An 18,401-nucleotide genomic window follows, 5' to 3' on the forward strand; every position below is an offset into this window, starting at 1 on the left:
CGTAAATGTTAGCCCAGAGTTTCCATTTGTCCCGGAAAATCCGGGATTGTCACGGAAGAGATCTGCGTCCCGAAATTTTTTCTCGGGACGCTTAAATGTTCCGGATTTCAGCGAAGAAAGGGAATATTATAGTTCGCTTTTTTTTTTCTTTCTTCACAAGATTAGGTATATAATTATTTTCCAACTTCTGAGTGGCAATTCAAAAGTTGAAAAAAAAATACATAACATGGATTTAAGTTATCGATTTATTTACTTTGACATTGAACGAAGCATTCTTTTCATTAGGCCGGGAACAAAAGGTTTTACTGCTCAATCTTATCTTTAGTACTCTGTTTCAAAATGTTTAAAAATAAAGTAAATAAAGTAAAAATAACAGAAATAAAATACAAATTCAACGAAAGAAGTTCTTTGAAGATAACAAACGCCGCTAGAACATATGGCCAATGAATTAACTATTCTTAAAGGATACAACACGGACAAAACGTGTGAAAGGAGAAATCATACCTTTGTGAAATTAAAAACACCAAGGGAATGTGACAAATTATCTGCTTACGTTTAACTAGGGAGAAGGTCTACTAAAATGACTAGAAATGTGATTATGTAATACTTGAACAATTGTATCTAATGTATGAAAGGAAATTAGTATATAACATTTCAAAAATTCTAATTTAGTAGCGTCCTGGATTTTAATTTTTAAAATATAGCAACCCTGTGTTAGCTGCTGAAGATTTAAGCAAAAACAGCCCTGGTAGAAATCTGAATAAACAGAACTAAGAAAAACTCCAAGGTTTTAATAACCTAAATAGAAATTAACTTTACAATTAAATGTTTGAACACAAATTATTAAATTACAACTTGGCCAGTTCTATAGATCAGACATTCTCAGGCCAGTGGCGGAAGCTAGTGAAAGTTTCACATAGACTTTTAAAGTTGTAGGCAGGAATTAGTACATAAGCAATCTTCCTTTTGTGTTGATAAAATTTATCGATGTCTTCTCTCAAGAGCCGCCACTGGAACCAAACGACACCAACTTGGATTTTTTTCTGCATGCTACTCTATTTAAAACTATCATAAAGAACGATTGTTCAAAATGGATATCTTTTAGTAATTCAGCCGAGAAAGGAGTAAGGTGCTAGTCTTTGAAGTTCGAACAGGATTGTTAAAATTACTTCTGTGTTGATTACACTAAAAGTGTACTTACCTTGTATTTGGTTAATCAATATGCTATTTTCAATGTATATTGGTTAACCTAATAAGTACAAGATTTTGTAGTTTCTCGGTAATTAAGATCTTAATGTTTCTGTATAAAAATGGTTTCACGACGCCTCCTATAACGACGGAGGGCAATAGTAAATTTTAATTTCAATATTTGAAATTAATTTGACCCATTAAGAAGGATGACCGTGAGTTAAATCTCTTGGAATGAAACCCAGGATCATTAAGTGTCGGGGTTACCATTCAGTAATTCAGTTTTAGCTCTATTACGCTAAGTGGATTCGATTCTTGGTAGGAGCTAATGTGGTTCGGATTCCACGTTAAAACTGTAGGTCCACGTCTCATAGCCTCGTTGCTGAAAGAGATGCAAAACTCAAATCGAATCCAATCTTTTACGCTAAGCGGTATGAAATTAATGGGTCTTATGCAGTCATTCTGACATGTGATTAGTGCCATACTAAAGAGTTCGACTAACATGTTTCCTGCACTACTCAGGCCTTTAGCATGACGCTAATCATACGTCAAAACGACTCTGCGAAGGCCCAATGTGTTCACGTGTAAACAAACTAAAATGTTGCATATTTTCTTTGGAAAAATGTAATGTGCTGTAAATAACGCAAGGAACTATATACAGTCAGTTTAAATATTAAATCTGTTCTCGATGGAGTGTAAATTTTAAGATCTAATAATTGTTCAGTAGGTTTAATAGGCCTATTGTTGATACCTTAGTTTAATTGTGCAGAATTAGTTTCCGTGCCTTATCACCTATTAATAAACACATAAGAGCTAATCTCTCTCTTACTGTAGAAATATGCAAATGGAATTTGTTTGTAGTTTGTTGTAATTAAAAGAAGCCCATTTGAAAATATCTTGGCACTTTCCTTCGTGGTGTATGTGTAACTTACTAGTCAGTTTTCGTCGAGCTGTATAGATTGAGGTAGGAAAGTTCCTTCGGAAATGCAACAAAATAACTTTGATCAAGATATGCGAACACCTGATGAGGGTATCGTTCTGGAGAATCCGGTAGGTTGTTTTAAGACTTCTCAATGATTTATACTTCCTATATCTTAAGAAGGATCATACCAATTAGCGACAACTCTTGAACGTCCTACGATTATGTCCTTTAGGGTAAGACAATGATTAAGGTAAATGAATGCTAGAATTGGTGGAATGAGAATGTGGGAGTACCCTGAAAACCCACGGACACGATGTCCACAAGACTGACAGCCGGGGGTCGAACCAGGAACCCCACGTACTAGAGGTAACGGCTCTACCCCTGACCCTGTCCCACGTCGCGTAGTCGCTAACGCTCTCGCCTTCGGTGCGAACGGTCCCAAGTTCGATTTCCGGTGGGGCACTCGGCCGAAAAAGCGTAAAAATGTTTTTTTCAGGCCAGCCACACTCAATGAGGTTTTCCTGCGTTTTCCTCATTGACACCAGGCAAATGCTGGGGTGGTACTTAAGTCCCAGACCGCTTCCTTCCTTCCCTTCCCCGGATTGTGTGCTCGCCGAGGGACGTCATCCCTCAAAAAGTGACGGGCTAAATGGCCTTAGATGCCGAAAGCCCAGAAATCTAAATTCCTAAATCTACCACTGAGCCACGGCGCTCTTAGCTCGGGTAAATGAAGGTTGGAAAGTTTCTAATGAACCAGAGTACTAACTTGTTTCCATCCTGTTAATATTTAAATATTTTTTACTTTTTAAACATTTGCATTTTCACAATCCGGGAGAGGGTCAGTTTGCTGGTAACCATTGGTACAAATCTGTCTTAACATTGGGGAGGGCTGGTAAGACTGTTCCCATTTTTTTATGCGATGTTCAAAATATTTGAGGTTAAAAAATATTGTGGAGGATCATGGGAGCAGATTTGTCCCAAACATTGGGAGACTGGCAGATTTAAGGCTTATTCTGGGAGGGGGGGAAGATGACTCTTATTACGGTAGATTAATCTGATTTCTGACGTGAACCTGTTGTATATTATATAGCAAAGGACGTCAATTTCATCTTACTTTCCTTTGTGGCAGTCTGACACAAATCACATTTCTCCCCAAAAAACACCTTTTAATCGGATTATTGGGGGACAGTTCCCCCAGTTCAAAGATTGGGGAGCATGTCTACCCATCCCCCAGGATTTGCGTCAGTACTGGTAACCTAAATTTTATAATGTATAAACCTCACATGCACAAAATAAAGGGTAATTTAAGTCTGTAGTAACAAGTAACATAAGGTTCAAATATCTCAATGCGGGCGTCCCGGTGCCATTCAATTTGCACCATCAATTGTTACGGCTCTGTCCTTACTATAAAATAACATTCATAGAGCTCTAATTATTAATAATCATAATATGTGATATTTTAAAATCATGGACAAATTATACTGTTGACCTGGATATTGTTGTGTAAATAAGAGGAAATTGTTTCACCGGATATGTTATATCCGTATTAATGTGGTTCGTTATGTTTCGAATCCTGGCAAAAATAAATTTCAACCTGTAAACCTAGTGAAATCAGTTGGCTGGACATAAGATTGCATTTGTGGAAGCGAAAGTGTGTTATGCGATCACACAAAGTAATTGCCAATTACAAAACAGGAAATGTGTTCATCTTAGACACGTGCCAGTAGTTATGAGACAGGCGCACTTCCTGTGATGAGCATTGTGTGGATAAAAATGCAGTTGCACGACATGTGCATTCACTCCTTTTAGTAGAATTGTTTCTGTAGGTTTACTACTGATTATTTACGTGATAACTTATAACAAAAACTATTACTAAATTACTATAAACTAAAGTTAAAACATAAGAACTTTCAGATTAAGTTTAAGGTTTACATCTTCTGAGCCTTTGAAAAATCTTAGACCAAGTTCGTTAAATGTCCTCAAGTTAACAAATGTTCTGTTTACTGCGGGTAATATTTTGCGTTCGTCCTCCTGCCAGTGATGCCAACCTGAAACTTGATAAAATTTAATCTTGAAAGGCAGATGCATTAATTACCGGTTGCATGACTGAAAGGGCCTTCTCAACTCACAATTTTTGCTCTGATACCTGGGCATAGATATCTATCAAAATAATCTAGAGTTGACAACATGTCAGGTGAGTTGTTGTTAGCCCTAACACCACAACGAGCACCTGGCCACCAACTCCATACTATGTGACGAGCAATATAACAAAAGTATGCAAATGAACCGCAATGACTGTTGTTATAAGGGACTTTTTTTTTTTTTATTATTTTTCAATGAGGTGAGATTGTTGGCGTTTGTGATGAGTGTGACGAAAGTGGTGTTCCACGTGTCGCAAGGGTCGATGTCCAAGGTGATTACACCCTACGAAACACGGCAAAAGTACATCAGCGAAGAGGAATAGTAGTTGGAAGAAACTAAGCAACAGGTCCCGTTGAGCATTAAAGCAGATTGTCGTTCAGAACCGTCGTGCGACAATGGTGCTCACAGTATGTTCTACAGTCAACGTTGACAATCCGCCGTGGATATACGAAGTCGGGTTATATGGGCGAAACGACTGGTAAGGGATCATCACGCTTTAGCATGTCTCCAATGGTACCACGAACATACAATATGAATCGCTGATTGAAAGCGTGTGATAGGTTGTAGGACCTATTCACATTATTTCAAACCACAGGTCGTGTTTGTGGCAGAAGTTTAAAGAAGCGTATGGTCTGCAGTGTATCTACTCAACCATGAAGCATGACGGTGAATCTGATAACTGGAAGACAAAGTATCCTTATTTTTCATTGCGTCCTGTGCTGTCGCGTCGCTGCGCGTGATTGTATCGCAATTTTAGGGTATCATTGGATGGGTAATATCTCACTTGCTACCATTTACGGCCTCTGACTCCATTGCACGTAGAATCAGAGCTGTTATGAGGGCAGAAGGCGGTCCAGCGCCATATTAATCTAGTAAGATTCAAATTTTCTCAGGTGTTTCTATTTTATAACTATCTATATATTTCCATATTTATGAATAGCATAGTTTGGAAAACTAAATCATAAAAATTAAGATATGATGTAGATAAAGGGATAAGAGACAGTCCTAGGTGATCTTGGCCTGCGTGTGGTTTCAGGTTTGGTTCCTGATGGCTACGTGCAGTTTGAATCCGGTTAATCCTGCAGAACTCATCGGAACTAAAAATATAAAGTTAAGCAATAAAATTGTCACTAATTAAAAATAAAATGGATGATTGCAGTAAATAAGATCAATAAATTCGATCCATAAATTGGGACATTTTGTACAGACTCAGATACAATAGTTATAAATTTGTCATTTCGTGAATCTTAATAAACCTTATAAGTCTTTTAAAGTCGTAACGATTAAGAATAAACCTTATAAATCTTTTAAAGTCGTAACGATTAAGGAGAGAAAAAGTGTCGATTCTGTACATTGCCGCAAACATGTCTCAAGCCTTGGAGTAATAGTTATTTATACAACTTATTTGCGCGAGTTGTAGCTGATAACTTAGATACTCAGACTGATGTTAGTTCACATTTTTTTCTATATTTGTTTCATGTGACTTTTAATTCCCTTGACAACAACTCAGGATGATGCAGCAGTCTGAGAGCGTGCGTTATGTAATGCAGTGAAAGGAAAGTGTGTTTACAATTCCTGAAGCAAATAGTCACGAAGCATTGTCGCTGTTTGAGTAGGCAATGTTCAGAAGTTTTATCTTCTGGAAAATGGAAATATTGGAGTCTACGAACTGGAATTCCAGTACATATACAGTACTTGTTATATAACACACCTAAACCTGTCTTAGTTTAGCTGCGTTAGCCACCATGTTTTTAGTTTTATACAAATTTCAGTTAAGTTCAGTATTTTAGCTCATGTAATCTTAAAGAAATAGTATTCTGTTTGAGTTTACGTCCGATGATGATGCTCTTCTATGCTAAAGAAGGCGATGAGGAATTATATAAAGGACCATAGTATTGTCCACGAAACGAAACGAGAAATAAATTTCTCCTTCCACAAATGATTGCCAAATTCTCTTCTCTATTCTTTCTTTTTTTTCTTTTCTTTTTTAATAATAATAATAATCTGTACAAATATAAGTACCGATTGGAAAATTTTGTTCTATAAAAAGTTAAATTCTCCACCAAAAATGTCTTTGGTCGACTTTAGACGCTATTAAATCGCGAGCAAAGCAATCGGCCTAATTTGCTCTTGAGAATGTTACGAAATTTTATGGTTTGGTACAGAAAGTTCACGAAATTTCATTTTTGGAGTTTTAGTACTTTTTTTAAAGCGCCCTGATTTTCTTAATTTGAATAACACATGACACCTAACACCACAATAAGTTTTCATTTGTTTGTCTTCTTAAAAAAAAAAAAAATGGATACACGAGAAATTAACAAATGAACGCCATTATAAACACGCCAAAAATTTGAACACACTGCTTGTACAATATGAATGTATATATTTGTAACTTCACTAAAGTACAATAACAATGCTAAAAACAATGTTCATACTAGTGGACTGTAAGGCTTGATTCGTACACCACATGAATGCAACCAAATATAAATTCACTGTATTTAATGATTACAACTTCTATTTGCACACAAAACATATACACGAGAATAAACATGTTCACAAGGTCTTTAGTTGTAAATGATTGTGATTGCGATGGCTTATTGTTTGTTATGTTATAGGATTTTCGACCATGATATATGGTCCACCAAAACTTCATGTTCTTGCTGCCTCCACATTCACACACTTCACAAAACAATAGAAAGGCGTTAAGCAACTTGAACACTGTTGCCAGCTGAAGGCACACACACTGTTAAACACACAAATAATCCCAAACACTGCTTTAACCCCGAGGAAAATGTAAAAGTTCAGAAGAAACTTGTATTTTGTACCATTATATACTAAAGTACTAAACTTTTATATGAACCTACTCGAGGATTTTTGTGGATAGGGGTCACTTTTCAGCATCCTTCGCATTTTACTTTCCAAATAAAACCAGTATGAAGTATAAGTTAATATTAAATATATTATTTGACAATTTCTTTTTAATTATTCATTAACTTATTCGGTGAAACTCATTCCACATTTTTTTTTCTTTTCTCTTGTAGAACAAAGATGTATTAACGACTTCACATGGGGCTCCAGTTGGTGATAAGAAAAATGTCATCACGGCGGGACCTCGGGGGCCAATGCTCCTTCAGGATACTGTGTTCTTGGATGAAATGGCCCATTTCGACAGGGAGAGAATTCCAGAAAGAGTTGTACACGCCAAGGGTGCTGGTAAGTTTTTTAGTTCGTTCACTTCTACACAATAAAAATTAGCAAGTCTTAAAAATTAGTAACTTAAGTATAGTTTTACTTTTGTAATGCATAGTAAGTAGTAACAGAATGTAAAGTAATAAATAAAAGTTTCTTTATACTAAGAAACTACTCTGTAAGGATAAATGAAGCATATCATCCCCCGAAATTTCTACTTTTCTGTAAATTTAGTATAGTTTTAGGAGTTTTTTTAAAATATAAATTTTAATATAATTTATCCTCATTGAATTTCGACCCGCTCCCAAAATTCCTGCGTACGTGGTTGGAAAGCGGAGATGCGAATTGTGAATTTTACAAAGTTTTATGGAACTAGTACAGAAGTACTGCTTTTTAACTGGAACAGTAGTGCTAATTCTCGTCCTAGTTTCTCCTTCGTTGTATATTGAAATATTTTGAAGACTGTAATTAATTACATCTTATTATAGTCATGTATCACAAATTATGCATCTTCTATACACTCTTGTCGTAAAATATATTCCCTGTAAAATAGCGCCTATCAATTCTTCTGTTTTCTTAGTTTCTCTGTTTCTTAGTTTCTCTGTTTCTTAGTTTCTCTGTTTCTTAGTTTCTCTGTTTCTTAGTTTCTCTGTTTCTTAGTTTCTCTGTTTCTTAGTTTCTCTGTTTCTTAGTTTCTCTGTTTCTTAGTTTCTCTGTTTCTTAGTTTCTCTGTTTCTTAGTTTCTCTGTTTCTTAGTTTCTCTGTTTCTTAGTTTCTCTGTTTCTTAGTTTCTCTGTTTCTTAGTTTCTCTGTTTCTTAGTTTCTCTGTTTCTTAGTTTCTCTGTTTCTTAGTTTCTCTGTTTCTTAGTTTCTCTGTTTCTTAGTTTCTCTGTTTCTTAGTTTCTCTGTTTCTTAGTTTCTCTGTTTCTTAGTTTCTCTGTTTCTTTTCATTTCATTTCTTGTTTCTTTTCATTTCATTTCTTGTTTCTTTTCATTTCATTTCTTGTTTCTTTTCATTTCATTTCTTGTTTCTTTTCATTTCATTTCTTGTTTCTTTTCATTTCATTTCTTGTTTCTTTTCATTTCATTTCTTGTTTCTTTTCATTTCATTTCTTGTTTCTTTTCATTTCATTTCTTGTTTCTTTTCATTTCTTCATTATGTCGTAGTTGTCTAACTTTTCGTAATATTCTTTAGTGCTTTTCCGTTGTACAAAGTTAATTTTCGTAAGTCATAGTATTCATGTTTCAAAGGTTTATTTATCCCTCTTCATTCTTCAGGTTTGTGCTTTCTACAGTGTAATAATCTACGCTGAACATCTGATTTTTGTTGTTGTTGTTTTAATGATCAACAATCTTTTCTTCCTATAGCCTTTGCCGTTCTTATTCTTCTCTTGCAAACTGCCTATTTTCAGTAATTATATTACGTGGCAAATTATAATGCGCAAACTATGTGCCTCTGGTTATATACGAGAAAGCATCAGAAACTAAGGTTACAAGGTCGATATTTCTGAAGTTTCATCTGTTATAGAGGAATGAGGAGTGCGCAGTAATTTTAATAGTTGGTAATGTGCAGAGTTTCGGCCGCCCGCCAAATAATGTCTGGTTGTAGGTAAACACAAATGGTGATTAGTTTGGAAAACTGGTCTCACGAAGTAGTACTCAATTATTCGATTTCTGTGGGCGAAACGTAACGGCCCCTGAAATTTACCGGGAGTTCGTAGTTTACCAGCGACTGTAATGTCTCGTCAGCATGTCACAGGATGGTGTCAAAAGTTTACGGCTGGTTGATACGTCACCGACGTGGAGCACAGCGGCCGACCCAGCCCAGAAGACCACCACGCTGTTGATGCAATTTCGCTGGGACATCATCGACCACGCTCCCTACATCCCGGGCCTCAGTCCAAGCTACCCTCTCACCTGTTCACGCACTTGAAGCACCTAGATGGCTGTCTGAAGGAGCACTTAGGAGACACTTTTCCTTCAGACGAGGAGGTGAAACACTTCGTGATGACGTGGCTGTAAGGACAGGGCAGCACGTAAGGACAAGATTTTTACCAGGAGGGAATTTTCACTCCTTCCATGATGCGCGAAGTATCTCAACCGATATGAAGATTGTCGAATAACCTAAGGTATGTACTATATGTTGGCTGTATGAAGTAATGTATACACGTTTCACTCTGCAGGCTTTGTAACGTTCCTGATCACCCCACGTATATTGCATAGTTTTGGTGTAACTCTACATATTTAACATTAATTCCAGTGATTGTGAATTATTGGGTAGGATGTGAGACTATACACCTATTTAACCAGCAACATTATTCTGTAGATAAACTTGTAACTTTGCTGTTTTGTTGTACAGGTGCCTTTGGATACTTCGAAGTAACTCACGATATTACCAAGTATACGAAAGCCGTGGTATTCTCAAAGATTGGAAAGCGAACTCCAATTGCTGTCAGATTTTCTACTGTGGGTGGTGAAAGTGGGTCTGCTGACACTGTCAGGTAAAATTTACTCAAGTTCTTAATTCCTGAATTTGCTAATGATAATCATTTACTGATTAACACCATTTGCATACACTGTATTCATGGCTGGCGGAAGATAAATACCAATTTATAAGTTTTGTCTTTTCTAAATCCTTTCAATGCCAACGATAGGAGATATTAGAGTTCAGTATGCACCAATCTTACAGAATTGCAACCCATGTTCTTAGGTCTTACCTACGAAATAGACAATGGCTTATTGTAATTGAACACAAACACTCCCTTTTTAGCTCTTAGCTTAGTGTTATACGGAACTGGTTAATATTCCCCATCTTTTAAAGGTTCTAAACCAAATACAGTACTACTCACCTTTTGTCATTTCACTGGAAAGCAAGAGGGCGTATCAAAAATTCGTGGGCGAACACTATGAAACTAGAAGTCGTGCATGAACCGTTACTAAAACTTGTAAAACTATGGACTGACAAGGAATATTACTTAAGTCCTGTGTTTTTACTATTAGTCTAAATTTCGAAAAGAGAGCTAGGGTCTTACATACTTCGGAAGCCATTAAAGCACGTTACTTCTAGATGCCTTCTTCCCGGATAAAATATCAAAAGTGCACATAGTCTTTTTAATTGTATGGCCAAACTAACATCTATAGCCTAATTCGTAGTAATTTGGTTTGTTATTGATAGCGAAGTGATACCTAAAGGAAAACTTCGTGTTTTCGAAGAGATTTTATTACTGAACTGCAACTGTGTGGGATCGAAAGAGAACAGTTAAATCATGGAGAAAAGACCAATATATGGTGCATTTTGTTGCAAAAGTAGCTCATTTCAGTAATAAACTTATCTATACATCGCATTTTTGTATAGCAAACTGTTTTGCGATAAATCTTTTAGATACAATTAATTTTTTATTTTTTTTTTTCGGTGTTCATTTTAAACAACCATAGGAACAATTTAAGTATTTAAATAAAATTCGAAGATTTAGGAAGTTTCCGCAATCAAAGTAAAAAATGAATCCTTGATATTCCAGCAAAAATAATATTTTTGCATACAGTATGTAGTATTTAAATAAATATATGTATTTAAAATTCGAGTATTAAGAGAACACCTTGTTGATTGTACAAGTTAAAAAGGCTGTAAATTTGATTTTAGTTTTGAAATGTAGATTGTACTTTCTAATTTTATTTTATTTTATTTTTGATATGTTTTCTGGCACAGGTTGATAAGCAAATTTAGTGCAGTCATTAGTCATAAACAATAGGAAATGAAAGTCTGCTAGGTGCTATATGTAAGGTACTACTCTATTACATTTGTAGAACTGAAAAGAGGGAAGCGAGAATTTGGAACAGTGTGCCAGCATCGGCGGGATTCAAACTCAGGTTTCAGATAGCGCAAAAAGAATCCAAATTAGGGTTTATACGATGTTCATCCACTTAAGGGTCTTCACTACAGCGAAATTAAACTGCCGCTAATTTTAGTTTTTCTGTAATATCTTCAAAACAAATGAAAATATTCGAAAAGCAGAAACGTAGTGAACTAGACAATACGATTTTGCATATGATACCGTAATCACAACTCATTTGCTTTCGATTTGCAACTATAGATGGATTTAGCTTTTTTTTTTTGGGGGGGGGGGTCTGTAAATAGCAGCATACCAAAAGCAGGTAGGTGAATTGTGGTAAAGATATGACATGCAAAATGGTATTGTCTAATACACTAAGTTTCTGTTTTTCGAATATTTTTGTTTTGAAGATATTACAGAAAAACTCTAAAAAATTAGTGGTAGTTTAATTTCGCTGTAGTGAAGATCCTTAATTTTGAAGTGCAATCGCTTCTATATTTTCGGAGATATAATTATTTATGGCAATGAATGAAAAAATACAAAACATAATGTATATTTTGTTACTTTATCTTCAGAGATCCACGAGGTTTTGCAGTAAAATTCTACACAGATGATGGAATCTGGGATTTGGTAGGCAACAATACACCAATTTTCTTTATTAGAGACCCATTTTTCTTCCCGAGCTTTATTCACACACAGAAGAGAAATCCAGCTACGCATCTCAAGGTATGTATGAAAAACTAGAATTCTTGGATCTCGTTAATTTTTGTCTCAAATCTTTAAAGAACTAACACCTCTGAAATCACGATGCTAACATGCAATTGAAATATACCTCAACTTCTAAATTTGTGTGATAATGAAATTATAAGTGAATACCAATCATTATAGGTTTGGAAATTTATAACGATAATATTTATAAATATATCCATATCGTATATCATTTTCTTTATGGCCAGACATGTATAAACATGTTTTTCTGGACAGTTCTGATATAATACGTAAAGAAACCATTAATAGTGGATGTATTCTTAATTCTAAAGAGGGAAAAAATTGAAAAAGGTAAATGCAGAAAATCTTCGGAAAATACATCAGTTTAAATATATTTTGTCTTGAGTGTTACTGAACATTTAATGAGTAAACTAAGTTTTAGTTTCAGAAATTATAATATAACGAGCTTAGAGCTAATATATAGATGTTATAACTTCTTTGTATACAATAAAAGACAAATTCTGACCAAAGCATATATTATCTAATAAATAGCATTACAGTTTCGGCAAAGTAACTGCTTTCATCAGACACAGTATGAAATAAAATTTCTAAGACTACAGCTTTATATATCTCAGAAAATGAGAGGTCATGTCTAGGAACCAATAACATCAGTCTTTTAATTTTAGACAATTTTTACTCATTTACAACTTTCATTTTGAGATATATATATATAAGCTGTAGTCTTAGAAATTGTATTTCATAATGTATCTGAAGCAGGCCCCGTATTTAGGTAAGTGCTATTCTGTGCGAGCAAGGGCGGCAAAATTTTTGGATTTTTCGATTCACAATAAAGTAATATTTAAAACTAGCAACCCGCAAAGTCCCGCGCAAGCGTGAGAAAATGTGTAATTCGCTCTAATTAGTTACTAATTAGCTAGTTTATCTGATTATTTTTTAAAAAAATCCTCTCCCACCCCCGCCTCAAAGGATGAGGACCGTTAAACTCAGCGACTTCGAAAACTATGAATTCAACACTAATACAGTGAAACCTCTGTAAAGCGGACAGCCGTGGTGAATAAAAAAAATGTCCGCTATAGAGAGGTGTCCGCCTTAGGGAGGTTTCAATATTTTCTTACGTAAATGAGTAAACAAGGTAATATGCAATTCTAAACAAATATTTTTTGCATGGATCATATATTTACGAATGTTGCTAAAATGTTACTGTACCCGCATTATCCTCCGCCATCCAATACCCTATGTTCGAGGGATAACTTGGAAATAAGATGTTATAGTTCTCTGCACTTTACACTTATCACTTTACTAAGTTTTCAATATGTCACTTTAATTTGTGGTAATTACAGTCCAGTAGTGTCTTTTTTTGGGACAATATGCGTGCCCGCAGAAAAAAAAAAAAAAAAAGAAACTTGTCTTTTGCTTGGGTAGAGATTCCAGCAGGACAGTAGAATAACATGTCATTCCAAACGGCGGACAATTTCAATCACTTTTGTGTCTAAAACAGCTTGGGTGGGAGTGGAATGCAAGGAAAAGACATGAGTGTTGTTAAGCAAAGGAGCTTCGTCTGGATTGCAAGCAGACAGTTAGTGGGTGGCTATTTGAAGCGATCGCAAAGCGCATTTATTGCTCATGCGTATGCTTGAAATACGCTGACCATGTATTTAAATCTGAGCGGCTAAACATGAACGCGAAAGCAATAAAATCGCTAAGAAAACGCCGGCTCAAGCGTATTTGGTGCAGGTCGGAACAATAGACCGCCTGCTGTTTAAAAGATTTCAAAAGGAAGGACAGAAAGGAAAGACGTGTTGCCAGGCAAGGGGATTGTAACAAGAAACAGCTGCTTGGAAGACGCTTTGTGCAGAGATTGGAACTCTGCTGTTATAAAGTATCTGTGTGTATAACAAAAGAAAATTCACAAAAATAGAAGGAAATTCCGAAAATTAGCTAATCACAGAAAAATCTATGTAACACAATAGGGTGATTTCTCGTGATACACTTGATTGACACTTAGCTGGTGCCATGGTAATCTATAAACAAAATATTTGGCTTTAGGCAAAAGATGAAACAACGAAATAACTTGAATTTGAGCCCCTATCTCCGAAGCTCGAACTCCACCCCCAAACAGATAACCACAAGTGTAATCACAAAGAGAAATTTTCAGTTGTGTTTGAAAACGTGTCCTGTGTACATATCCAGTCATGGTTAGTGTGTTTAACACAGAGGCGTTTATAATCGAAATACAAAATAGGCCATGCCCATATGATTTAAGAGATCCGAACTACATGAATCGTGACTTAAAAATAAAAATGTGGAGAGAAGTGGCTGTGATATTTGTTCCAGACTAGGAGGGAATGGAACGGAATTCTCAGAATGAAGAAAGTAAGAATATTCTTATTTTATTTCATTTAATACTGTTAAGTAGAGCTACATCGAGCCAAATTGTATGTTCACTATGAATAATAATAATAATAATAATAATAATAATAATAAATACTTTGTTAAAGTTGTGCCAACTCCAATATACCTAATATATACCAAACCTTAAGGCGCAACAGCTCGAAAGGGCCAGGGTCGGCTATGCGTCATTTTATGGGGTGGATATGTTAGATGATGGAACAATTGCCCTAAGATGGTCTAAGCCATAGATGTGTGCACAGTAGAAAGGCGGAAAATGCCACCTCTAATAGTTTGGTACTTAGGTATATCGAAAATATTTTAAACAGCAAAGACCATAATTTTAAATTGGGATTCAATAAATCTTATTCTCTTTCCAGTCTTTGAAATGACCGAAAAACTACGTTGCCTAATTATTTCGAAACTTAGTTTTGTAAAACAAACACATAATGTTTCAGTTTCCAGACATTTCTTTCCATACAGCTTAGAAATATTCCTGGGAAAGATATGTTTATTTTATTTTATTTTAACTGTAACTGCTCGTGTTTTATCAACTTTGTTCTGAAACTGAAACTAAGGTGCTAAAATTGGTAGAGGGTAGGAATTTCAGAAGAAGCCAAAATCATGAGACGAAAAAAATTAAAAGATTAAACCAGAGAATTGGTTAAAAATATCATGATGTAAATTTTATAGTTGGTGGCTTGGAATTTAGCGGTCCTTTCAGCACCGAAGCTATACAAGATGTGAACCTACAGTTTAAGGTGGAATCTAAACTACCTTTATGCGCTGAAACTTTTCAATGATCTCCCACAGGATTCGAATCCGGAACCCCATTCTCCAAAGGCACGTGCATAGCTAGTAAAGTATAAAGTAGTGTAAATGTTGGAATTTATTGATTGGGGTCTAATATTTGTTTTCGATACAGAGGATATCTTTAAAAACAAATGCCTCTTGCTCCGTCTCTTTCGACTATATCAGCGAGGCTACATCAGACGTGAACTACAGCTCAACGTGGGACCCTAACCACATAAGCTCCTGCCTAGAATCGAATCCAGGTCTACCACTTCTGGCGTGGGAAATGAAAAAAGACCTGGAAACCCTGACTGGCTCATAGTATGATTTACAACTTTGGTGAAACTAAAATTACCGTGTAGCCACTTAGGCCGCGTTCGCTGTGGGGGGGGGGGGGGTAACGCTTTGTCGACTAGCCTAGTACTTAAGGCAAAATGCTGTCATAATGCTTCCTTGATGACACATGCATGAATTACTAAAAATGTATTTTTACTGTACTTTTCAACTTGTTTCTAGAGAAAGTGTCCGTAATACGGAGGTAAATAATACCTATAAAAGACAGAAAAGTGTCCGTGTCCGTACTAGTGTCCGCTTTAGAGGTTTGCCAATATGCTTTTTCGTATTAGTGTTTGAGGGTTACAAAATATGTTCGTTACGGGAGGTGTCCGCTTTAGAGGTGTCCGTTAGTAGAAGTTTCACTGTATATTTTAATTATTTTTAAAATGTCTGGAGACTTTGCACTCCCACACCTAAGCTCAGGTGTGACCTAGGGACCTTCAACAGGTCATTTGGATAATTTCTCTGAGAGCTTTAAAACATATTAAAGTTTCATGTTTCTATCGATTATGGTTCTCGAGTTGAAAAAGCGATACGGGCAGAAAGACAGACAGCAAAGTTTGCAACTTTGAATAAAATGTTAGTTGAAAGAAACTTACAAGAAGTTTATCCGAATATTTGTTGTGCTGAAAATATATAACTGCATGGCTGTGACCAACTATTCAGTTGAGGTCGTGTTCTGTTTTAAGAAGAGTGAAGAAGTATATGCGATCAAACCAAACGCAAGAACGACTTGTAAACGCAGCATTCTATGTACTGATACTGAGTCGGATATAACTAACAGGCTAAGTTTTGACGAAATAATCACGGACTTTGCTCAGTCAAGCTCAGTGCGGGATTAAGGGAGGGACTTAGGGGGCTATAGCCCCGGGCTCCAGGTAGACAGGGACATCCACTCTAATCAAAATCTCAACTGGTTATCTAAAAAGAATCATAAAGATATAATTATCATAAAATAAAATGACAAGAAATATAAAACATATCCCCTTAACTTTGCTACTGTACTTAGCAGGGGCCACATATTTTTTTCTTACCCCGGGCCTCCAGATGGGTTAATCCAGCCCTGGTCAAACTTTTTTTTTTTTTAACATGAAGTTTTATAAAATGCTTTTTACAAAGCTCAGTATAATCTTTGTTCATTTTAAACTTATCACAATGTCAAAAACACTGTCAAGTTTTTTTCTTAAATTCCATATTTTACTATTACAATGATAAGAGTAAATATTTAAGAAATTCAATCATATTTCAAGTGAAATTATGAAATATAAAAGTGACATAACGGTTGATTAAAAATTAATAGAATGTATTTTCTCCGGATAGTAAATTAACTTACCTGAATAAATTACATGCCAGTATTAAGAGAATGTCCTCGATGGATAAGTGGTTAATCTTGTTGCCTTGCAATCAGTCCCAGGTTCGATTCCCAGTGGAGACACAACTGGTTCGGATCCCAAGTTAATCTGTAGGTCCCGTCCTTAGTACATCATCATCCCATGGAAGGCAATGGCAAACTACCATGGGTTCACCTTGCCCAGGGGCCTTCGGGTCAAACACCTACCTTTGGTCAGAATACCAAATCATAATTATCATTGAGAGAATTGGACCATTTAAAATTACGTTGTAACTTATAATACCTAAATTGCTACTCAACAAGAGCTGGTATATTTGCAGAATCACATCTTTCTTGTTTGAGACATAAGTTTGTGCGGGAGGCGGCAAATTATTTAGAGCACAGGGCGCACAATATATAAATACGGGCCTGATCTGAAGGCAAAGATACTTTGCCGAAACTGTAACGATATTATTTATTAAATAGCGTATGCTTCGGTCAGAATTTATTGTATACAAATTATAGGGCTTACAGAATTCAAAAGGTTTTATTTGCAATGAGTTGCAGCATTCGCATAATAAATCTTGGTGTATAAACTCCCCAGAGTTAGTCTAAATTTACGTAGCTACTAATTCTTCTTGTTGCACACTGTCGCTTTCATTAAAGCTTTCAGAAAGGATGGGTTTGGGAATTACGAAAGATGGAAATAAAGGAAAATGCTTTCACTGATTCTCCAGAATTAAGTATAAATTTTGTTTTTACTGTTCAACTTTCTCACGCATAAAGTCCCTATCACGGTCAAATTAAAACATTTGCTAATTTTACAGTAATTATGTAATATCTTCAAATAGATAGGATAATCGAAAAGTGGAATAAGAGCTCGCTAGACAATATTATTTTACATGAGTTATCACGACTCGATCTGCTTTCGATTTCCAGCCGTTTAGAAAATCTGCATTTATTTTCGTGTCTATAAATAGCTGCAAACGGGAAGCTACTAGGTGACTCGTGATAACGGTACTCATGCAGAAGATTACCTAGCGCTCTCTAATTCCACATATCGATTATATTTTATCTATTTGAAGATATCACATAATTACTGTAAAATTAGCAGTATTTTAATTTTAGTGATTAGACCTCTTAATTTCAATCATACCTTTTAAAACCTATGAAGATTAAGGGTTTGTTGAAATTACTAATTACGGGATCTGAAACTAGTAAATATTGCAAAATTATTACATGGGTTCCTTTAACTCTGTCCTTAATTATAACACACACAATTCAGCACTATTTTGTCGGGTTGCGAATGACATTTTCACGTGATGGAGTATTTCTTAACAAAGTTTTGCAAATATTTTTCCTGTAGTTTTCTAATGTGCTTAAGGTGAAAATAGTTTAACTTCTATTTGTAACTGTAGAAAACATAAGAGCAGAAAGGAAAACTAATTTAAAACTAAAAGGGAGATTCACTAATTTCAAAATTTAATATTATAATACTTCTACCAGAATACTAGTTCTTAGCACGGGGATATGTCTTTTTGGACATACAGATCAC

General features: G+C 35.5%; 1 protein-coding gene across 1 annotated transcript in view; it reads left to right on the forward strand.

Annotated features, from left to right (window-relative positions):
- LOC145662311 (catalase-like) overlaps positions 1–18,401 on the forward strand; it is an 89,501-nt gene that overhangs the window by 58,663 nt on the left and 12,437 nt on the right. Inside the window, exons 2-4 of the mRNA XM_081727757.1 lie at positions 7,294–7,465; positions 9,801–9,942; positions 11,847–11,997. Of these exons, the coding sequence (XP_081583883.1) occupies positions 7,294–7,465; positions 9,801–9,942; positions 11,847–11,997 (465 nt within the window). The remainder of the gene's footprint in view (positions 1–7,293; positions 7,466–9,800; positions 9,943–11,846; positions 11,998–18,401) is intronic.

Source organism: Thermobia domestica, chromosome 10 (assembly GCF_964235325.1).
Source record: "Thermobia domestica chromosome 10, izTheDome1.hap1.1, whole genome shotgun sequence".
In the NCBI taxonomy this organism is placed as follows: domain Eukaryota; kingdom Metazoa; phylum Arthropoda; class Insecta; order Zygentoma; family Lepismatidae; genus Thermobia; species Thermobia domestica.